A 24,695-nucleotide genomic window follows, 5' to 3' on the forward strand; every position below is an offset into this window, starting at 1 on the left:
TTCTCACCAAGATTGAGACCATCTGATCAGCTGCTTCCCTCCCTTCCCTGGGCTAAATGTTGTCCAAGGTTCTTCCTTGCCCCTATCCTTCCTCATCCTTTTGGACCAGTCATATGGTTCGCCATACCATCCTCCTCCAAAGCCTCGCCACTGTCATCCAGCTGGATGGGACTGCACTTGCCTGCACTTATCTACCCAGTCGTAGCCAGAGAACCAGTTGCAATGGCTTCTCTTTCCACTCCTAAACCAGTACTTCTGGTGTCTCTCAAGGTTCTAGGATATATCCATGACCTCCTATTTCTCATTCCTGGCGACATCATCCAAAAATCCAATCTCAGGGTCCACGCATTCCTGACTACACCCAGTTGTACCTCCACTACCTCCCTTGACCTCTCCAAAATTGCCAGACTCTTATCCAACATTCAGTACTGAATGACCAGAAATTTTCTTCAATTAAACATTGGGAAGACCAAAACCATTGTCTTCAATCCTCACCCTAGATGCCAACTCCATCGCTCTCCAACTGTCTGAGGCTGAACCAGACTGTCCAAAACCATGCTGTTGAATTTGAGCCAGAGATGAATATCTGACCACATATCCGTGCCATCACTAAAACTGCCTATTTTCATCTCCGTAAGGTGGCCTGAGTCTGCCTCTGCCCATCTGTTGTTGAAACCTCATCCATACCTTTATCACCTCTAGACTTGACTATTCAAATACACTCCTGGCAAGTTTCCAATCTTTCACCTTCCATAAACTTAAGCTCATCCAAAACTCTATGGCCCATATCCTAACTCGCACAAAGTCCTGTTGACCCACCAGCCCTGTCCTTGCTAACTTACAATAGGTTCTGGTTAAGTAATGCCTTTATTTCAAAATTCTCATTCTCGTTTCTAAATCTATGATCTTGACCTCTCGTTACCTCTGGAATTTCCTCCAGCCCTATAATCCTCCGTGACATCTGCATTCCTCCAATTCTAGCCATTAACACATCCCTAATTTTATTTGCTCCACCATTGCTGGCTATGCCTTTAGCTGCTGAGTCCCAAGCTCTGGAATTCTCTCCCTAAACCTTCCTTTCTTCCTTTAAGACTCTCCTTAAAACCTCCTTCTTTGATCAAGTTTTTGGCCATCTGCCCTAATATTTCCTTATGAGGCTTACTGTCAATTTTTTTATGATAACACTCTTGTGAAGCACCTTGGGACATTTTACTACCTGAAAGATGTTATATAAACACAAGTTGTTGCTGTTGTTGGATGTTGGCTGGGGATACACCTAGCCTGGATGTAATTCCTCTGCCCAAATATTAAGAAGCCTGTCAACACTAGATTCTTGGGTGAAACCTGACAATACATCCAACAAAAGAATCGGCACCTTCAAGACAGGACAGGAAAGAAGAAAATGAAGGAAAATAACTAATACATTCGGTTCCTCTATTAAAATTGGAGCGTGTTCAGGCAAAATATGACAACTAAATTCACACTAAAAGATGAGGGGGAAAACTGAAAAAAGCTCATTTTCGGAACCAGACAGTTAGCTTTTTCATAAAGATTACAATAATTAACACTATTTTAGAATGCATACTGCAAAAAAATTGAAAACTGTGTTAAATATTGCTTAATAGATTACGAATTTGTCACTTTGTGAACAAGCAAGTTTTTCCAGTAATAACTATTTAAATTTACTTTTCACTAATTCCTAATTGTGTCAGCTACTCTTACCTATTTGGCATACACAACTAAAAAGTGGGGTTACTTTATCAATAGCATTTAACATTTATATACATATACCATAAAAATGGAGCAGCACCTTTTTGTTTTTGTCTGGCAGCTGACCCTTTAATTCAGGGCACAATACCTGATCAGTTTATGAAGTCATCTGCATTAGCTCAGCTTGTATTGATGCATAGGCAGCAAAGCTTATTATAGTTTCTATGGTTGGGGTGGTGGGTGGGGGTCACAAAATATATAGTGTTACAAAATTCAAACAAGCCTTGACAATAAGGGACATAACATGGAACAAGAGAGTCCTTTGACTGATGTCGAGTTGACCAGATTTAAATACTCACAGTAAAGCATGATCAACTCGTTAGTTACTGCAGTAGGTTAATGATGAGAAAACGATTTGCATCTACATAAGTTACCTACAGAGCAGTTAAATGTTTATAATTGTAACTTTTATTGTGTTCCTTTTGAAGAGATAGATAATAGAATTTCTACTATATTGTTAAGTTTGCTTAATTTGCTTAGTAGTTTAAATCATGATAAGGTCTGATTTGTTGTTCCATGGCTGATCAACGACTATAGAGAGAACTATATTCTGCACATATCGATGAAGAATAATAATCCCAATAGCATAAAAAAAAGATAAGATTTGGTTTTCTGTTGGTTGTTTCCAGGCACATTACTGAACATTTAATAGCGAATAGAGCTCATCAAGACAGGCTTGACAGCATGGGCAGTAGTGACTTACCATGAGTGTGATCCAGGGTAGAAGCATGGAAAAATCTACAGTAATCTACAGTTTTAAAATAATACAAAAATGCAACCATGTCAGGAAGGTCCCCTCTATCCATCTCTCTAGAGTGTAAAGCTTAAATTTCTCAATTACCCTCGTAATGCATCTTTGTTATAACCTTGAACAGATTTTTCAAAATGCTTTTGCATGGACAATGTCTACTCTGATCCATTGTACTCTGTCTAGATAATACAACACCAAACCCAATTAAATTTTCAGAATAATTTTGGTTAGTTCTTTTAATAAGGCATTCTATACAATAAACAGAACACTGCATCCATACAAGGTTGACGGCACAAATCTTCCCCTTCCCTTGAAACAGTAAAGTATGCTCTGGGAGGGGAAGGTCAATCGCTAACGCTACTGGGTTTATTTCACTTACAAGGACTCTCAATCACTTGAGAGAGAGATATCTGAATTTGAGGTCCTTCCACAAGTGTGAAATAAACAATGCCACAACATTACTTGTGAGATAGCCGAGCTATTACTTTTAAAAAAAAAACTGAATTGGTTTTCTTTGGTGTGCACTTCACTGAGAAAACACTGCACAGATTAGGCATTTAAGATAGTCAGTTGAAGGTGTCCCAGACTCATGCTATCCAGGATTTATTTTGCTCAAACCTCATTATAGACATAACTAATCAAAAGGCTGAAATTCAATTATGCTCCAAGATCACCAACTGTCAGAATTGTTCCATGTTGGACTTTTTCTGTACTCATTTATTGAAATCTATTATGGGCATTAAGCCATATTTTGAATAAAACTGAATCTTGTCAAAGGGTTAGATGAAGCCCGAACATTCCATTTCTGGACGTTTTCAGATAATGCACAAAGTATTTTCTTTTTAGACAAAGTTAGTTTCTATTCTACTCATCTTTCACTAATATAGATTCCGTAAGTGTACAACCAGTCCTGAGCAATTCACAGGAGTGTTATAATGTATAAGAACACTAACTTTCTGTAAACTCCTTTCCTATTAAATCTCTTCCAATGATGTAACAAAGGCCATATGCCAAAAAATATTTATTATGGTGGCAGAATGAGAAAAACGTAACAGTGATAGTGGAAATAAAACTGAAAAGAAATCTCAGACTTATCGCTCCAGAGTTTGAACATTTATAAATTGTGAGAGCTGTGCTCTCACAAAGCACAAAGTCAAACAGTCATCAATTTCAAGTAAATGCTGTTTATTATTCGCCATATATTGGCAATTTCACAACTGAACTGAAAATTAATTTCTAACCGGCTAGGTCTTTATTTGGTTGTTTATTTCTGAAACTATTAAAAGAATCACTAAAATGCTCACCAAAATTCCCCTCTATATGGTTCATTACTGGGGTTACTTTCCCCTGAAAGATTAAAAGTTGCTATTAATGGTATAAAAGCACCAATGATTCATCAGTTCTTCATATTGGCATGCAGCAGTCCATGCATTTAAAAAAATTCTGGTAAGTTGTCAGTTCTCAAAACATGCAAAGGGTTCATACAGGAGGTAGCACTCTCTACATGTCAAAAGAAAGGTATGCCTGTACAGGACTGGGCTTTTTTTCTTACCTGGGAGATGTATCCAGAACGGATCTGCTGCTCACGTTCCATACTAGCCTTCAGCTGGGCTTCGAGCTCTGCCCTGTATTTCTGCGAATCTATCAGTTCCTGTTGGCAGTGCTCCAACTGGGTTTTCAATTCTTCAAGCTAAAGAAATAACAAATCACCTTTTACAGAAGTACAATTAGGAGTTACCATGCTCTCTCTCTCTCTTAAGTAGCATTCAAAATATTAAGTATTGATCTAAGATAAGGTTTGAGGAGGAAGAACAGAGGAAAGCGGAAAGACCAAGTCACTTTTGGTGAACATCATCGCCTGATGGATGACCACAAAGCGATCACAGAGCAAATGAAACTTTTTTTAAGCTTGTATAGCTAGTAAGTGGAATTGTTAACAAGAGGTGATGCAGCAGTGGAAGGCTACAGGTACATACTCTACAACACAGCACAGCCCTGACATACTCAGGTGGAAACCAGGATGGCAGATCCACATGATTTTAACAAAAGTATTTTTAAAACATGTAGAACTAAATACTGTATCTATCACAAAATAAAATATTCCTGACAATTTAAATTTGTCTGCAACTGTACTAGATGCTTCTACCTAGAACTGGCAATTAATTGACTGAAGAAGTGTCCCGTTCAGCCATTAGACTTGGTTATGCCCAACATGTACAATAGTACCTGAAAATTTCCTATGGCATCCTTATTTTACTTGTCATGAGCATTGTATTACAGTGACAATGTTATGCCACATAACGCACAATGCGACACTGCTGCTATAGTGTATCTGAGATGAAGATGACCTCGCCTTTCAAAGCCACAAAGTCTAACTGTCATAAGTAACTATAGCTTTAAGTTAATCAGAGTTTAGTTACTGTGCAGTGAGGGAAAAGAAGCCAATTTCCTTCTTACAAATGAAGTCAAATTTTGCGCATGGAGTGAATGGGTTAGTGTGCTGCAGGATAAACAGTGAACCTTTTACTGAGTTACACACCAGAAAGATGTACGCAATACCTAGTGCATCCCTGATTGGAAACTGCTTGTAAATTTCCAACTCCAAGTCAGAGAACAAATAGTATGATGCTTTCTATCTTTTTTCATATACCTGCAGTATATACTCGATTTGTCATGTTTTGATTAAAATGTAGCTTGAAAAATTGTTGTTCAACGTACTACAAGGCTTTTTGCAGTCATGCTATGATCAAAGATGTAAAAGCTCTTCATCGATACAGTTAACCGTATCCATTTCAATTTTCAGGGCTAGGACTTGAGGTTCCAGATACAGTATTGATAAATGTGGACTCTGTCCTGCATCGTGCTAGAACATAACTGCATTTGTTCAGTCTGAAATTGTAGCTGGACCAATGAAAATGTTTTTTTTAAAATAATGAAGCTACATCTGCTGCTTCTGAAAGTCTGTGTCTTGATACGAGGGCCTGAATCTGAGCAATTTGAACCTTCTGAATAGAGTGGGCACTGAGATACAAACAGGACTGCTCAACTCTATGTTTAGAGTATGACATGCAGACAAACCTCCATCAGACTGGAATCATTTGCCCAATACCTCAGATTAGGAATGTAAGTTTGCCATTGTGAAGAGTTGGCAGAGGGCTTATCTATTTATGCTGGTTGATCCACTGAGGATATCTTGTTGGAAAGTAGCAGTTGTCTCAAGATCAACAATCTTGACACAAAAAGTGTTATTTGATTAAAGAATGTGCAGTTGTTCCTCAAAGAACCTGTTCTTCACTTCAAAAGGTTGCCAAGCCCAATTTAGGTTCACTCAGCCCAACCATTTTCTAATTCAGATTGGTGAGGTGGAACACCATACTGCAACTATACTGAGAATTTATTTACCCAATCTTCAGTTGGAGGACTCTTGAAATTCTTCAGTCTTTCTACAAAGGCTTAGTGATTTTTGTTTTGGAAGTGCCACAGTTGCAGTTTACCACATTTTTACATAAATCTATCTCTTGCTGTCAATTAGATTTGTAACTTTAGCCTGATCAATAGGCTGTCACCGAGTGACATTTCTCCAACTATTGAAGTAATCAGGAGTGAATGGTAGATATTCTGAAAGTCTTTTCAGTGAATGGTAAGTGTTAATCCTGCAGCAGACCAACCCTTTACTCTACGTATACAGTTTTTAACATTATCGCACACAGGAGGTATCAACCTGCCTTGTTGCTAAGTACAGGTGAATAATGTTGATAGAAAGCTTGATTTCGAACAGCATACAAATACTTCAGCATTTGTCTTCTGCTGTTCACTGTGGGTTTTTTGTTAAAAACCTTCAGCATTGTCAACTTTTGTTCTCTCACTATCCAACAAACTGCTTGATTTAGTTGGCACAAAGGATGGAAGACTAACAAATATTGGACAGGACCGCCAAAACATTCTACACAAATTACACATTCTCGAGATGTGGCTGGAAAGAAAACTACACATTAATTGATAAAACAGTACTGCAGGTATTTGAATCCACAGCTCACTGAAACAGGACCACTACCATTTCAATAACTGAAGAACATGTGCACAGTGTCTGGAGAACTCCTTTCAACACAATGTGTAATATAGGCTAAGAAGCAGCTGGCAGTGAGTTACAAGGCAGGAACTCAACTGAACTGCCAATGAAAATGAGCAGAACCTTGATGTTAAAATCAACGCCTTCAAATCATCACCAGACATTGTTTGTACTTTATAATACAGACTGCAGTCTTAGGTGGCATGAATATGAAGTACAATGTAGGTGAAAATTAATATAATAACATAGGGATAAGGCAACTGGTGTCATTTTTTTTCGAGCAGAATAGAATGGACGTGGCTTATCAAACTGCAATGCACATCCTTTTAATACAGCTCTAAACAAGCATGGTGCTGGTGACTAAAAGCTGGACACCTTTTTTCTTCATTCCCCATTCCTTGCAAGTTATAACCTTCTCCATAATTCTCATCAATGCTGCCACAAGCATCACACACTGCAACAATTCCAGCCCTTTCCCAAAATGTCCTCCACGCCCACTATCTCACCTTGAGCCAGACTGTTCATAACCTCAGTCCTATTTGACTCTGAGTTGAGCTTTCAATCTCATCCTCTCCATCAGAAAGGCTGGATACTTCCACCTGCGTAACATTATCACTTCAGCCGATCACGACTGCCTTTGCCACGTACAGACTCTACCATTCCAGTCCTCTGCTAGCTTGTCTCCCATCCTCGACAGATAAGTGTCAGCTTATCTAATACTCAGCATCCTATCCTGCACCAAGACCCAATCGCCCAACACCCTTATCCTTGTTGACTTGCACTGGCTCCTGCTCCCCCAATGCCTTAAATTTAAAATTCTCATTCTGTTTGAATCCCCTCACTGGCTCATGCACCCCCATCTCTGTATCCTTCTCTAGCAATACAATCATTCCTCCCTCCAAACCCTTCATTCCTTTGGCTCTGGCCTTTTGTGCCTTTCCCCTTCCTCCACCCCACGACTGGTAACCATGCTTTGAGTAACCCAAGCCTCAAGAAGTGAATGAATATATATTTTAGATTTAACAATTAACCACTCAGATCATTTTTAAATGGGGAATAATTGTTCTTTTTTGCCTACCTCTTTTGTATGAGTTTCCAGTAGCTCATCAATCTGTGATGTTTGCAAACTTGGTAGTACTGTTGCCAGAGGAACCCGACGTTCTTCCCTGATGGGTGTCCGTTCTACCTGTTGCCAGTGCTCTTCAATTTCATCGTGCACCTTTTGTCTCCGGTCCAGCAGCAGTGAGGAACTTGATGCTTCAAATTCCATCTTGCTTACATCAGCTGAACTTGAGCCTACTGTTCCGGTCACAGCCTCGTATCTTTTTCTACGTTCCTCACGCCGTTTAGTCCGTTCCCAATCGTTCAGGTCTGATGGAGGTGAACCGAATCTCTCCGCATGGCTGTCACATAAATCTGCCTTTGCTGATCTCTCTTGTGCTAAGGCTTGTGCTATTGGCCTGAATTCTGCCCAGTCAAAAGTTTTTGACCTGCCCTCTCTCCGCCTTTCCCGTGCTCGGCTTTTTCTCTGCCCTGTATCTTTATCCACAGAAGAAGTTTCAGACGATGGAGAGTCTGATTTGCTATCATAATGTGGAGTTGCATCTGGGAGCACCGCAGCACACTGTTCTTCTGGTAAGCTGATGGAACAAAACCACCGGACTGAAATTCCTTAAAAAGCAATAATCTACATGTAATTATTTTGAATATGCTTGCTTCAGTTCATGGCACTTCCACAATACGAATTAGACATAGGTAAGGAGTACCTAAAAAATACCTATTTGAAACTATAAAGTCACTTCAAATTCAGACAGAATATTCTTAAACAATACATTTACACAGCACTTGCTATAATGAACTGTATAGAATCTGCATAACAAGCAATAGTTAAGTTACAATGAAGCATATTCCTACCTGGCAACATCCGGTGCTGTTGAAGGACGGATATTTTTCATTAATGCCTGCATCCAATTGCGTCGGATGCCAGCAGTCATTGCAGAAAGGGTAAACAAAGCTTCCTGGGTCTGTAAGATGAGATAAAGTCATCTGTATTATCCATAATGTCTGTGCATTAGCCTTTTCTGTATTACTTCAGTCAAGCCAGCCAGGTGTCTTAAATACTCAGGGACCAAAGGTTAGTGAAGAATTGCCAATTATAAATCCTGGTTATATGACTGAACCGTAGGCACCTGGTTATTACCAGCTTCTATCAGTGTCCCTGCAGAGTCACCTCATCTCAGGCATAATAGCAATGGGAACACTACCCTGGCCTCTGTTTATTTGGGCTTGAAGAAGGAAAAAGTCAGTCCAGTTATCTCCCTCTCTCTGTAAAGTGTGCATGTAGGGATCAGAACATGATCAGGTCTGACTATGATGCGCCATTCATGAATAACAGATACACAAACTCAAAAATAAAGAACTGCCACTTATGTCAGATGCCAGAGGGCTGCCATTGTTTGGGGTAGTGTGTGCAGCATAGGTCATCATCTTGCAGCCTGGGTGGAAGGAGAGAGACAAAATATATTTGCTCTGAGAACAGATCTTGATTTGCAGGCGTCCCAAAAGTGCTGACTTATCTCCCTTTTGTAAAAACAAATACAAACCTAACCTTAATTGGACAGAGTTACTTAACAAACCACTTAAATTGAGAAAATGTATCTCAAACAGTTTTTGACCACTGCCATGTCTGTGAAATCCATCCGGTGTAATGCCACATGAATCTTTATAATTATTAAGATTGATGACACCACCACTTTAAATTGATTACAACAGAATTGCTTTATCTATATTGAAAGAGAAATCCACATTCCCACATTTGGCTGGAGTTTAAAGACAGTTTCAGGTAACTCAGACATGGCTGGGAAAGCCAGATCTTGGAATATGCATGCTATCAACAGACAATGTCAATGGCCCTTCAAACATAGTTAGGACGGGAAGCTGTTACTTTTTCTGAAACCTACTTACAAAAACAGCTGACTGTTAATCCCAGAAAGCGAGGTCTCACTGTACCTTTTGTCCGACAAGCAGCAATCTTCAATGCCTGTTAAATCTGAACTATGTAACCCGAGAGCAGGAGTTGTCCAGTTGGTGCTTTTTGGAAAAGTGGTTGATACACAGCTCCACACCCAGGCAAAAAATAATTTTGGCAGCTTTTAGCCATCGGCTTTACTGCATCATAGACACGTAGAGTTGAACATGGGAAGACTCAGTTTGGGGTTCAGTTTCATGTATAAAACTTTCTATTACAGATGCTGAACCAAGTTCAATGTTATTTGGAAGGTTGGCGAGGTGTCATGTCTTTTATTATTTGTGAAGAGGAGCTACAAGTGAAAATGCTGCAATCTAGTAGAATCTGCTCGGTTATTTATTTACTAATGTGTAGGCATTTTTAAGTAAACCTGATTCATAGATTGTAGGCAAAGTCACGCACTCTGAAGAGAAGGACAAGAGACCACTCAATTTCCAGTGAGAAAATTACAGCAAGCACAGTACTCTTTAATACAGAGCAATGCTTTACTAAGTATGATGCATATAAGCTTACACGTTTGGTTGGTAGGGTGTGAGGGATCGCTTACAGGAGGGGTCCTTTGTGCTGAGCACGCGAACTATCTGGCACAGAATGAAAAATGTAGCAGTGACATTGTTTGATCTCATTCATTCTTCTAATCCAATATTATGGGTGTAGTATATCCTATATGGTACACTACATTTACTCTGTTGTAGGACTTCAAGAAATACATTTGCCTTTTAAATACTCAAGTAAATTCTTGAAATGATTTACTGTATCTTACTTTCTATTCAAGACGACATCCCAAACATATAAACTGTTATGACTGTAGCAAGAGATAGAAATAAATACCATATCCATCACTCTACCAGACTGGAGACAGTGGAGTTGCAATCACATACACACTGACTCACTAGTTAATTATCTTCCAGAGTTATTAATAGGGAACTTAGCTCCTTTAAAAGAAGGCACTCGATTTATTTATTATTGGAGAAAACATATAATCACAAAAAGCTGGGAACAACCCAGGAAACTTGTTCTGTCTGAAGTTGTGGCCCTGCTGCAAGTCAGTGGGATGTTCAGCGGGTGACATCAGCAGAACGGGTCCCTGCAGAGGTCAAGAAGTTGATTTTTTTCCCAAGGAAAAAGTCTTTCATGAGTAAATGTGTTTTTTGTTATTCCCAATATATGAAATTCACTCTCCCCTAGACCTCGTGGGGGATTCTAGAACTAGGGGGCAGAGTTTCAAAAATAAGTAAGACGAAGAGGAGGAGGAATTTCATCTCTCAGAGGGTCGTTAATCTTTAGAATTCTTTACGCCAGAGAGCAGTGGAGGCTGGGTCATTGAATATATTCAGGGCTGAGCTGGACAGATTTTTGATCTAACACGGAGTAAAAAGGTTATTGGGGGGCAGGCAGGAAAGTGGAGTTAAGGCCACAATCAGATGAGCCATGATCTTATTGAATGGCAGAGCAGGCTCGAGGGGCCAAACGGCTTACTCCTGCTCCTATTTCTTATGTTTTTACTCTTTGTTTCATCACTTTAAAAAGAAACTCAGTATACTCATAGAATGCAGTCTTTGGGATCTACAATTTTAAAAGGGGCTGCAGGAACAGGAAGACCTGGTGGTGTAAGTACACAAATTTTTGAAGGTGACAGGACAAGTTGACAAGGCTGTTAAAAAGGCATATGGGATCCTTGAACTTGTAAACAGAGGCAGAGAGTATAAAAGCACAGAATTTCTATCAAACTTTTATAAACTACAGCCCAGCTGCAGTATTGTGTCCAATTTTGGCACCACGCTTTAGGAACATACGAATTAGGGGTAGGCCTTTGAAGGGTGCAGAGATTTACTAGAAAGGGAGCAGGGGCTTCAGTTATGTGGAGAGACTACAGAAGCTGGGGTTAATCTCCTCTGCTCTAAGGAGATGATTTAATAGTTCAAAATCCTGAATGATTTAGATAGAATAAATAAGGAAAAACTGTTTCTAGTCACAGTGAGGTCAGTAACCAGAGAACAAGCATTTATGATAGTTGGCAAAAGAACCAGAGGCAAGAAGAATTTTCTTTTTAAAAAGCGAGTTGCAATGATCTCGAATGCACTGCCTGAAGGGGTGGTGGAAGCAGAGTACATTGAGTTTATAGCACAGAAACAGGCCATTCCTCTCAATAGGTCTATGCCAGTGTTTTTGCTTCACACTACCCTCCTCTGATCTTACTTCAACTCAGCTATCAGCATATCTTTCTCTTCCTTTCTGGCTCCTGTATTTATCTAGCTCCCCTTTAAACACAACTCCGCAGTGACACGCATTATCCAGAGGACAAATATAAATGGGAGGAGATTCGTGTGTACTGAATATCAGCACAGACTAGCTGGGCTGAATGGCTTGTTTCTGTGTTGCATATTCCATGCAATTTTATATAAAAGAAAAATGAGATCAGCTAACTCAGCAAAGTCCAAGAATCAAAGCTGGGAATGGGCTGTATGGTTTTCATATCACAACCATGCAAGAAGCTAGTCTTACATTGCTATATTACACTGCGCATTATCAGCTCGATCTGAGGAAACGTGATATGCCATTGGCCAGTAACAAAAATCAGATCAATTCAAAACAAACTGCGATTACTGGTGAGTGGGAGTTTAAAAAAAATCCTAGTGCAGTCTCAAACATACAGGAAAACAACACTGAAAGGCAAGATTCAATAATAGCTTTTAAAAAGGAAATTGGATAAATACCTGAAAGGGAAAAATTTGCAGGGCTATGGGGAAAGGGCAAGGGACTGGGACTAGTTGGATAGCTCTTTCAAAGCACAGACACGATGAGCAAATTACCACCTTCTGTGCTGCATCATTCTATGATTCTATCACATTCAAAAATAAATTATAGTGAGGGGATGTTACAGTCTTAATTACAAATTTCCATATTAGTGTGAGCAATAAGCAATGGATCAGAAGTTGCAGCATGAGGACAACACTGCTGCGTACATGTCAAGTAGGAGTAAATTTTCAGCATCATTTAAACCTGTCAACTTACATGGATTTGGAAGCCATAGTTGCGCTGGACCTGATATTCAGTTATATTGTAGCAAGTAGATAAATCAATTTCACCATCCAGATCTGATGCCTGCAAGGGGGGTGTAGAATAATAGGTTAATCAATTTGGCAATCCAAGGTGGATCAGAAATCAACGCCTGATTTTCATCTCAGAAAATACAGCACCTGTCAAAATAGAGGAAACAAAAACATAAAATCCTTGGTTCAACGACTTAAAGCTAAAATCATGCTAGATACTTTTCAGTGATATGTCCTAGTTTCAGTTCAGAGCTGAACCGGATTATTAGAAAACCCAGCATCCGTTTTGACCCTGCACTGAATTGACGATCCTCTCCATCACAAAGACCAACTACTTCCACTGGGGTAACATCACCCGTCTCCACCGCTGCCTCAGTTTATCTGTTGCTGAAAACCTCATCAATGCTTTTGTTAGCTCCAGACTCAATTGTTCCAATGCACTCCTGGCTGGTCTCCCATCTTCCACCCTCCAATAAAAACTCGAGCTCATCCAAAACTCTGCTGTACATATTCTAACCAAAACCAGGTCTCATCCCCCCATTATCCCGTACAGAGGCCAACGACTCTATTTTAAACTTCGCATCTTCATGTTCAAATCTTCAATAGCCTCGCCCTTCCTGTCAACATCTAAGACAACAGCCAAAGTATAATCACATTTTTTGCATTCAGTTTCTTGATGATTAATGAGACAACTTTTTGCTAGGAATAATGTTGACAGATTGACACGTGGATCTTGGAAAAACTAGGTTGGGGATCTTGATTTTTCAGATGAGACTTCCTCAGCTGGCATTTACATTCAACATCAGCAATTTTGATAAGACTCAGTGCAGGTGGTGTCTTCATGCATGATATATCACAGTGCTTTATCTTCAGCAGTTGTCCCCACTTATGGATGTCTATTTGGTATTGTTTCAATGCTGCTTTTAACAAACAACTCCCCAACGGCTCTGTGTTTTTCTCCAACTTTGGCATCTCCTCTTACCCTTGTTCCACCATTAGCAGTCATGCCTTCAGTCAGCTGGGCCCTAAACACTGGAAGTCCACCCTTAAACCTCTGTGCCACTCTCTCCTCCCTTAAAATCTAGCTCATTGACCAAGCTTTTGGCACCTGCCCTAATATCTCCTGCTTTGGCTCAGTTTTAGTTTTTGTCTTATAATGCTCCTGTGAAGCACCATCGGCCGATTTCCTTCAGTAAAGGTGTTATATAAATGCAGGGTACTGTTGCTATAAGGTGGCCTAATAACAATCATAGGTCATCATAGCATCAATTAAATTTCACACAACTGACTGGACAAAAAAAAACAAGAACCACACTTCTGAGTGTGAACATAACAAATGGTATTTTTTCTTGGCAGTCAGTTCAACTTTGGTAAGAATGTACAGTGCAACAGTTTTACTGCTGGCATGAAAGACAGGAAATCGATTATGGAACACAGCACACACTTTGGGCTGAATTTTGTTGAGCTCCCAATGTCGGGCTCCGTGGCCAGGGAATGGGGTGAGGGGGGTATGATCGCTGAGACAGTGGCCCACCATGGACCCCATGCCAGGATTGCCGGGCCCAATCGTCCCACCAGCGGCAAGGTTCCATAGCAGCCCCCCTGCTGCTCGGTGACAGGGCCCAACTTTAAATATTTAACTAAAGAACATGAATAAATCAACATACCATTCGCTGCAATCTTGCGTGCAGTTGTCGGCACTCATGCGCCTTCGCTTTCCCGTCCAGGAAAAGCTGGGTAAGTGGGTAACTTAGAATTTTTAGTGTAGTAGGGAAAACGAGGTCAAATCTGCATGTGGAGTGTAGGAGGGGAGAAAAGAGGTGCCCTCTGCACTTTTGTGCCATTGTGGGGGAGGGGGTTGGTGAAGAACAGGGCAGCCATTTATTTTCTTTGTATGGCGGGGGGAGGGGGAGGGGCGGTGGGTACAGGCCACCAAAAATCAATTTTTTTTTAGTGGTGGAGGTGGGTGGCGGGGAAAGGTTCAGGCTTCAACTGTGCCTTCAATGGTGCTCGTGCAGAGGCAGCTGAAGCCGTTGCCGAGCCCGCCCCCGCCATGTGATTTTGGGGGGGTGCGGACTGCCCAGCATATGCAAATGAGCTGCCGCATGCTAGATTGCGGAGGCATGGTGCGGGCCGCTATTTTTCTTGCCCGCCGCCACTCCCAGCAGCAGGAGAATAAATTTCAGCCCTTTGTTTATTAAGCACCTGTCAGAATGGGATGTTTATAAAATGTTTAATTGAAAGTTTTCTTAGTCATTCAGTTCAGAAATGATTTCAAACACCATTCAATATTTCCAACACTTCAAGTACAAAAAAAAAATAAAATTAGGCCAGGTGTCCTGCTCCTGATTGTAACTTAGTGACCTGTGCTGGAAAAGAGGGTGCATGTGGACTAGACCAGGGTTATCATTGATGACCATACTGCCAAATAACTTGCCAACACTCATTCTCAAGGTTGATTCATTGTTCCTTATTGAACAGATATCGAAGGACTGCTAACACACCCTGGTGGAACCATACCTCAGCATGAGTCTGTACCTATGTAAGGGAAGGAAAAAATGTGGAGGAGAAAAACAAATATTGATTTTCTTAACTAAGACAGCTCTAAAGTGTCGTACAAATGAATGTAACAAATTATCCAAAATACCTCAAGTAAACCTTCTGCCCATTAATTGCATCAATACAAAAGTCCAAAAAAGCCTTATTCTGATTTGATGAAATGGAAACACTCCAGATTAGAGAACAGCATGTGTCAGAGTCATATCTTTGCTGAAATCTGACTGGCATGCGATTATCGTTACCACTAAATTGAAGTTCTAATTGATCAAGCATACCCCTTTCTGAGTAGCTGTTGCTAAGCTACTCTTAGCAGGCCCACTCAGAAAGCTCCTAGTCCCTCCTTTGCTGTCAGTGTTTCCAGCCTTTTCATTCATTGGTGTCATCTTCTTCCCAGAAGGCTAACTGCCACAGAGCTCCACCTCTGTCTGTCCTGTGCTGCCCTTACACATTCTGCATAGGTTAACTGCATCCAGTCCATTATATCTGTCATCCATTTTCTTCTCTGCTTCCCTCTCCTAGGTTTTCCATCAAACTTTCATTCCAATAATTGTCTCGGTCAACTTTCTGTTCTAATAATGCGACCGAAATATTCTATCTTTCTCTCTTTGACGTTATGCATTGATTTTCTCTTTTCTCCAACCATTTCCAGCACTTCCTCATCAGTCTTTCTGCCTGTGTAGGATATGTGGAATATACTCCTATATGTCCAGCCTTTGACAACTGTGTGTTATTTTAGAATGATCCTCAATCCATATTTTTACTCCAACTGTATAAATAAACCATATTTTAAAAACAGTGCAGTCTAAGATTGAGGCAGCCTTTGGGAAAATGAATCTGTAACCCAGTTTACACTGACAGCTGGAGCCAAAAATCTGTTCACCTTCAGTTCCTAGTGTAAATGTGGAAGATTTTTGGCACTCCTAAAAGATCCCATTATATATTTCATGTTAGAGCCAGTTTAGAAACAGGGTAGAATAAATAATCATTAGATTCAGTTGTATCCTGATTGCACTGCATGCTGCATGGGAAAAATGGCCAGGACTAACACAAACAAACGAGACATCAGTTTTATTTGGAAACATTTGCATGCCTAAATGGGATTGAAAATGATCTTTTCATCTCCTGACTAATAGGATCTTCATCCTATTAGTTCTAAAATAAAATAAATAAAATATTGTTCTAAAATAAAAAACAGAAAATGCTGGAAACACTTAACAGGTTAGGCAGCATCTGTGGAGAGAAAAACAGAGTTAACAGGTCCGATGTTGCTGGAAAAATAATGGTATGTAAACAATGCACGCCGTTAGTAATGCGCAAGTCGGCCAGCCCGCTCAAGGGATCAAGAGATACGCCATGAGTTGTGAATCTCCAGAACCTGCTGGCTGATTTAAGCTGTTTTTTCAGCTGCTTTGCACAAACAGTATCTTGTCCTTAGTCTCTGCTTTATTTTTTAAGAACTTGCTGGATTTGCACATTAATTGACCATTAAACATTCCACAGAAAGTTCAACTTGACAATTAAGAGCATAAGTATCCTTTTAGCGAGGCGATGATTTTTAATGCAATTCCAAATCAACTTCTGTGGCTCAAAGGGAAAAAGTTAAATGCTTCAGTCTCATTCCTGCATTGTCAATTGTAGTTAGATTTTCAAAGTGTCAAACTTAAAATGTTTTAATTATTTTCTTACTTTTTGTTTTCTTTTTCTCTTAATCCCAATAATTTCATTCCCTCTCATTTTCTTTCTGTACCTGATTTGACTCTACTTCACCCTCCTTCTCCACAGCTCCTCTGTTTCTTTCTCAGTCCTTAAATCTCATTGGTTAAGGAGATACACTGCTGGTCCAGCCATCCAGAGGTCCTCGCCACACAGTTTGCACATCCACCAAGTTACAGCACAATTTTTTTTCAGAGCTGAAGGGTATCGTAAAAGTCTAACTAGCAAGCCACAAGATACCCCACTCCACAATATTTGGCTCAGTGTCTCAGGTTGATGATCTTTCTTCAGAAGAGGAAGATGTTAGAAACAAACAGCTTTGAAGCAAATGGGGAGCCAGGGAAAGGGGTGACTGAAAGGATCAAAAAAGTAAGGTCTGTGATAAGGGAGAAGGCATGAGTGGTTAAATACCAAAAGGGATGATGGTATAAGAGAAAGGGAAGCAATAATGGGACGACTTGAAACAAAAGATGGGTCCAGAAGAGTTCTGAATATTTATGGCAGAATAGTAAACAGGAAAGGAAATATAAAAAATTTGGCAAAGGGTTTCCCTGACCTAGGAACATGGCAGAAGAAAGGCACAAAGATCCCAGGGGTGCAGACCACTTTGGCCTTGTACCAAGATGGGGTTGTCACATTTTTCGGTACATACTATCACAGACCTTTTGTTCTTTCCCAGGCCCCCTTTTCCAAGGGTTTGTACTTGCCTAAAAGCTGTTCATCACCAACAACTTCCAGTTTTGATGAAAGGCCATCGACCCACAATGCTAGTTTTGTTTTTCTCTCCACAGATACTGCATGACCTGAGCGTTCCCTGCATGTTCTGTTCTTATTTTAGATTTCCAGCATAGGTAGTATTTTACTTGAGTTTAGTGAAAAATGCCTTTGGTTACAAACGTCTCAGTTTCTAGTAGGTACAGTAATTCAGTCATAATCAAACCAGCCAGTACCACACTGCAGTAAAATAAGTCAAATTAGGGCAGGCCCAAGAATGAAAAAAATCCATACCGTTTCAGTCAAAGACAACCTGTTAGGTTGATACTGAAGCAGCAATATTTGAACAGCATAATAACACAAAGTGCATTTACAGAATGTCTTTAACGGATAACATCCCAAGGCACCTCACAGGAGTGTAATATGATAAAAAATTGATACCGAGCCATATAAGGAGACATTAAGACAGGTGACCAAAAGTTTGGTCTCAAAGATGTAGGTTTTAAGGATCATCTTAAATGAGAGGGGGAAGGGAATTCCAGAGCTTAGGGCTTAGATGGTTGAAAGTATGCCCACTAATGGTGGGATAATGGAGTAGGGGGATACACAAGAGGCTAGCATTGGACAAACGCAGAGTTCTTCGTGCGAGTTCGAATATGGGCTACCTCCCTTCGGGCTATGACTGGTCCTTCAGTCTTGGGCTGTATTTGATATGGGTGGCTTAACATTTTTTCACAGCAATGTGCGTTTCCTGTCACTTGGGACCAGGACTGATGTACTTTAATGCTGATGACAGATGCCCACATTCATTGTGAAGTGTCAATCACAATACTGGCAATTAATCTAAGGGGAGCCATACAGGCAATTATTATTGAAAATGTCTTTTTCCCAGATCAAGAACAACTGGGCACAAAGTAACCAGCAAGAAATAACAGAAAATCCATTTACCAAATGCTCATGATTATAGCTGGTTCCACTTATAACCGACATGGTGGCTTGACTTCAATGGAAATGGAAGTGTGTATAATGGGTGACTGATTCACTATCACTTGGTTTACACCAATCGCCAAAAGTTAAAATTATTCCCAATATCTATTTCTGCAATGGCGAAGGCGATGAATGTTCATTTTACTGTACATACTTTGACAGAAAGGGCAATCATCATATTCACATTATAAGAGGTGCCCAATAGAGTACAGGATCGTTTGTATATCCCTACTGGTTTCTGAATAATTTCCAAACATAATGCTTACGTCCTCAGCAATTGAGTCCTTGTAGTAACGCAGACTATGGTCAGTCAGTACAAACCAGTATTTCTTCCACTGAAAAACATAAATAAAACTCATAAATAACATGCATTAAAAAACTTGAGAGTTTGTTTTCTGATTTATGGCAAATAGTATTTAACATTCCAGACAATTCTGAATACAGATCAACTTTATTAACATGAAACAAGTCCAGGAAACGAATTGCGCAATTACATACCAATGCATTAGTAAAAAGAATTCACAAAATTTGCAAACGGCAGAACGCTTTCAATTAACTTGTTTAACATTTCACCCCCCAGCTTCTCTCCCTGCTGGAGCAGAGTTACACATGTACTTGTTACCTCCAGTACTTGGCCCAAGTGGCAATCATTCGCGTTCAAGCCTTAGTGTTGGCAGGCTACTTAACCTTGGGAGACAGGGAGATCCAAACATCGGCACTTACAACAATGGTCACTTGAAAATTCAGGAGTGGGAATTTTTCTCTCCTTAACTCAGGGTCATTGAAGCCAATTGCAGCACCTCTATTGCTGCTGTGGCTGAGATCAACTATTTCAGCATAGATTGGGGATTGAATCTGGGGTCTTCTTCAGCATCTCAGCTGACTTACAACTTAATGGCCAGCGGTTTTGAATTTTACTAAACTTCTTCAGTAACAACTCTCCCGGTCTTCATATATGGCAGGGACTACTCTTCATCTAAAAGAATAGGCAGATGTCTCATGCCAGGCCACAAGCAAAGCTACTTAAGCTACACAAGATGGCACAGAACAAGATGGCCTATTATAATCTATCTTTCTTCGCTCTCTAGCTAAACAATTGGTCTTCACTGACTATGCAAATTCAAGTTGTTCTTGCCTTTCCTGGATGGCTCAGCCAAAGCCACAAACTCTCTACATCAAATGACTTGCTGGCATTGCATGGCCCAGCAGATGTACATAATCATGTTGCTCAACTTAGAGGTAAAATTTATTATAAAAGCATTACCGCAAATATTTTGTTTCGTTTTCTCTCCTCATGGTACCAACTCATTTTGAGATATGGCTTTGCAGCCACTTGCAGTCTCCAAGACATAAACCAAGCAGCCATTCTGTGTTAGAGGCTAGACAGAAGAATGCAAGCAGTCTGTGCGAGTTATCACAGCTGAGCATTATTTTATCCTCACACTGGAACATTTTAAGCAGATGCAACCTAGATGATTTTTCCCTTTCCTATTCCAGGGACACTGAAGCCATTATTTTCAGTTTTGAACAAGTCAAAATATTTCAATTAACAACATTTTCTCAATAGAGGAACATAGGAGCAGAAGTAGGCCATTCAGCCCATCGAGCTGCCCCGCCATTCAATATGGTCATGGCTGATCATCCACTTCAATGCCTTTTTCCCACACTATCCCCATATCTTATGTCATTTGTATTTAGAAATCTGTAAATCTCTGCTTTAAACATACTCAATGACTGAGCTTCCACAGCCCTCTGGGGCAGAGAGTTCCAAAGATTCACAACTCTCTGAGTAAAGAAATTTCTCCTCATCTCGGTCCTAAGTGGCTTCCCCCTTATTTTGAAATTGTGTCCCCTGGTTCTAGACTCCTCAACCAGGATAAACATCTCAGCTGCATCTACCCTGTCTATCCCTTTAAGCATTTTGTAGGTTTCAACGAGATCACCTCTCATTCTTTGAAACTCCAGAGAAGACAGGCCCAGTTTCCCCAATCTCTCGTCATAGGACAGTCCTACCATCCCAGGAACAAGTCTGGTGAACCTTGGTTGCACTCCCTCTCTGGCAACGATATCCTTCCTAAGCTAAGGGGACCAAAACTGCAAACAGTACTCCAGGTGTGGTCTAACCAAGGTTCTATACAACTGAAGCAAGACTTCACTATATCCATTTAATTTTTTTCCAATGTTGCAAGGTCAGAATATTGACTATTGCAGGTATATGTTTAGAATATATACCCATCATTTATTTGAATAGTCAGCAGTTATATGTTTCAGTACCTACTTCATAAACTATGAATGTAAAATTAGCCATAAAGATTGAGTGAGGGAAATGTGTGGAGAAATTGCCCTACTGTGATTTTATTAGTTGATTTGGAAACGTGAAACATACAAGAGACCGATTAGTGTATTACAAGGATGCAGCGATTTATAAATGTACGTATTTCATCACTAACAAAATTGGCATGGTTCGGATTTTAACTGTTGAAGTGGGGAACAACTTAGATGGGCCAGTCCTGCCCTTCATCTAGTGTCCATACAGACATGGTTCCAAAAGGGTCACTCAGTAGCAATCAAGAACAGGAAACCAAGTTGTGTTTTCCTCTTCCCAACCCACAGATACTGAGGTCCACTGCAACACCACATTACCACCTTAGCAACAATAGGGTAACATAAACTGCTCCGACCTCAGTTGACACCATTAACATTAAAAATACGAGATATGAACCCCCAGACCAATTTAAAGAATTACACAAGATTTCACATTTTAAGACTTTTATTATAACAAATAAAAGAAATCCCCATTAACCTAATAGTACTTACTAAGCAGCTGATGCCCCAAATTACAAAAGAAAGGTGTTTCCTATACTTATTAGGATACTTAAAAACCTCACACCACAGTTATACATTACACAGTTCTCGATGATGCCGAAATCTTTATGGTTAAAAGTCCCAAACTCCTCCCAGTTGCAATGGGTTGGATCTCCCAGACCTTTTCAAAATTAATGTCCTCTTCGCTCACTTCTCCAAGCACTTTCAACCAGGATGTCTGTGTATAAGGCGATTCCTGGTGATCCTGTTGGGCTTTTACTTCTTGGCAAAGCACAACTTTCAAAACAAGTTCAGGTTTTTGCAGCCTGTCGCTGTATCAGTATTCCCTGAGAGCAGGTGTTTCCTCTCTCTCTCCCTTGAGGCTGCCACCACTGGTTGTTTCCTTTCTTACAGCCTGCTCAAAGGCTGCCACTGCTGGTCTTTTGTACAGCCAGTCATCCTTCAGAAAATCTGTTAAATTTATCTGGACTCAAAAATCAATAGCTTATTGTCCTTTTCCAATATGCAAAGTCCAGAAGTCTCATTTTCAGCAGAACCACTTGGGCCTTCCATTGTTTGCAAATGTTAACAGCTGCCTGGTATACTTGCAACTTCAGACCCCTGCAGTCATTGTTTTTCAATAAAAGTCTTTGATTCTTTGTTATTTCCTGGTAGCCAAGATTTCTGTTTTGTTCTTGAACAGAGTGGGTGAGAGGTTACCTGACTTCTCAGACTCCATCTTAAACTTTTAACAATCACAGTTTTTAAAGCACAGTCATATTACCAAGTCCAGCGTTCATAAAAGAAGAACAGTACAGCACAGGAACAGGCCATTCGGCCCTCCAAGCCTGCAACGCTCTTGATGCCTGCCGAAACTAAAACCTTCTGCACTTCCGGGGACCGTATCCCTCTATTCCCATCCTATTCATGTATTTGTCAAGATGCCTCTTAAACTTCGCTATCGTACCTGCTTCCACCACCTCCCCTGGCAGCAAGTTGCAGGCACTCACCACCCTCTGTGTAAAGAACTTGCCTCGCACATCCCCTCTAAACTTTGCCCCTCGCACCTTAAACCTATGTCCCCTAGTAACTGACTCTTCCACCCTGGGAAAAAGCTTCTGACTATCCACTCTGTCCATGCCGCTCATAACTTTGTAAACCTCCATCATGTCGCCCCTCCACACCTCCGTCGTTCCAGTGAAAACAATCCGAGTTTATCCAACCTCTCCTCATAGCTAATGCCCTCCAGACCAGGCAACATCCTGGTAAACCTCTCCTGTACCCTCTCCAAATCCTCCACGTCCTTCTGGTAGTGTGGCGACCAGAATTGCACGCAATATTCTAAGCGTGGCCTAACTGAAGTTCTGTACAGCTTCAGCATGACTTGCCATGCCCCGACCGATGAAGGCAAGCATGCCGTATGCCTTCTTGACTACCTTATCCACCTGCGTTGCCACTTTCAGTGACCTGTGGACCTGTACGCCCAGATCTCTCTGCCTGTCAATACTCCTAAGGGTTCTGCCATTTACTGTATACTTCCCACCTGCATTAGATCTTCCAAAATGCATTACCTCACATTTGTCCGGATTAAACTCCATCTGCCATTTCTCCGCCCAAGTCTCCAACCGATCTATATCCTGCTGTATCCTCTGACAATCCTCATCACTATCCGCAACTCCACCAACCTTTGTGTCGTTCGCAAACTTACTAATCAGACCAGCTACATTTTCCTCCAAAACATTTATACATACTACAAACAGCAAAGGTCCCAGCACTGATCCCTGCGGAACACCAATTGTCACAGCCCTCCATTCAGAAAAACACCCTTCCACTGCTACCCTCTGTCTTCTATGACTGAGCCAGTTCTGCATCCATTCTGCCAGCTCACCTCTGATCCCGTGTGACTTCACCTTTTGTACCAGTCTGCCATGAGGGACCTTGCCAAAGGCTTTACTGAAGTCCATATAGATAACATCCACTGCCCTTCCTTCATCAATCATCTTCGTCACTTCCTCAAAAAACTCAATCAAATTAGTGAGACACAACCTCCCCTTCACAAAACCATGCTGCCTCTTGCTAATAAGTTCGTTTGTTTCCAAATGGGAGTAAATCCTGTCCTGAAGAATCCTCTCTAATAATTTCCCTACAACTGACGTAAAGCTCACCGGCCTATAATTTCCTGGATTATCCCTGCTACCCTTCTTAAACAAAGGAACAACATCGGCTCTTCTCCAGTCCTCTGGGACCTCACCTGTAGCCAATGAGGATGCAAAAATTTCTGTCAAGGCCCCAGCAATTTCTTCCTTTTTCTCCCTCAGTATTCTGGGGTAGATCCCATCAGGCCCTGGGGACTTATCTACCTTAATGCTTTGCAAGACACCCAACACCTCCTCCTTTTTGATAATGAGATGACTGAGACTATCTACACTCCCTTCCCTCGGCTCATCATCCACCAAGTCCTTCTCTTTGGTGAATACTGATGCAAAGTACCCATTTAGTACCTCGCCCATTTCCTCTGGCTCCACACATAGATTCCCTTCTCTGTCCTTGAGTGGGCCAACCCTTTCCCTAGTTACCCTCTTGCTCTTTATATACGTATAAAAAGCCTTGGGATTGTCCTTAATCCTGTTTGCCAATGACTTTTTATGACCCCTTTTAGCCCTCCTGACTCCTTGCTTAAGTTCCTTCCTACTGTCTTTATATTCCTCAAGGGATTCGTCTGTTTCTAGCCTTCCAGCCCTTACGAATGCTTCCTTTTGCTTTTTGACTAGGCTCACAATATCCTGCGTTATCCAAGGTTCCTGAAACTTGCCAAACTTATCCTTCTTCCTCACAGGAACATGCCGGTCCTGGATTCTATTCAACTGACGTTTGAAAGATTCCCATATGTCAGATGTTGATTTAACCTCAAACAGCCGCCCCCAATCTAAATTCTTTAGTTCCTGCCTAATATTGTTATAATTAGCCTTCCCCCAATGTAGCACCTTCACCCAATGACTACTCTTAACCTTATCCACAAGTACCTTAAAACTTATGGAATTATGGTCACTGTTCCCGAAATGCTCCCCTACTGAAACTTCGACCACCTAACCAAGGGACCATATCAGGATTTTGCTCATCTGACAGCACAGAAGAAATGGGTATAAATATGACACAATGAAGTTTATTGCACCATGTTACTTGCATTTAATTTCACAAACGATGCCAGAGTCTTTCCTCCCTACTCAAAGGGCCGCTAAATACTTC

The 24,695-nt window shown here is 40.8% G+C and overlaps 1 protein-coding gene across 6 annotated transcripts in view; it reads right to left on the reverse strand.

Moving 5' to 3' along the window:
* mprip (myosin phosphatase Rho interacting protein) overlaps nt 1-24,695 on the reverse strand; it is a 533,204-nt gene that overhangs the window by 57,833 nt on the left and 450,676 nt on the right. For all 6 annotated transcript variants that reach the window (XM_068057934.1, XM_068057930.1, XM_068057933.1 and 3 more), the window contains 5 exons: nt 18,911-18,979; nt 12,634-12,723; nt 8,505-8,614; nt 7,669-8,230; nt 4,074-4,211 (listed from right to left, as the gene is read on the reverse strand). In XM_068057934.1, coding sequence (XP_067914035.1) covers nt 4,074-4,211; nt 7,669-8,230; nt 8,505-8,614; nt 12,634-12,723; nt 18,911-18,979 — 969 coding nt within the window. The remainder of the gene's footprint in view (nt 1-4,073; nt 4,212-7,668; nt 8,231-8,504; nt 8,615-12,633; nt 12,724-18,910; nt 18,980-24,695) is intronic.

Source organism: Heterodontus francisci, chromosome 26 (genome assembly GCF_036365525.1).
Source record: "Heterodontus francisci isolate sHetFra1 chromosome 26, sHetFra1.hap1, whole genome shotgun sequence".
Classification (NCBI taxonomy): domain Eukaryota; kingdom Metazoa; phylum Chordata; class Chondrichthyes; order Heterodontiformes; family Heterodontidae; genus Heterodontus; species Heterodontus francisci.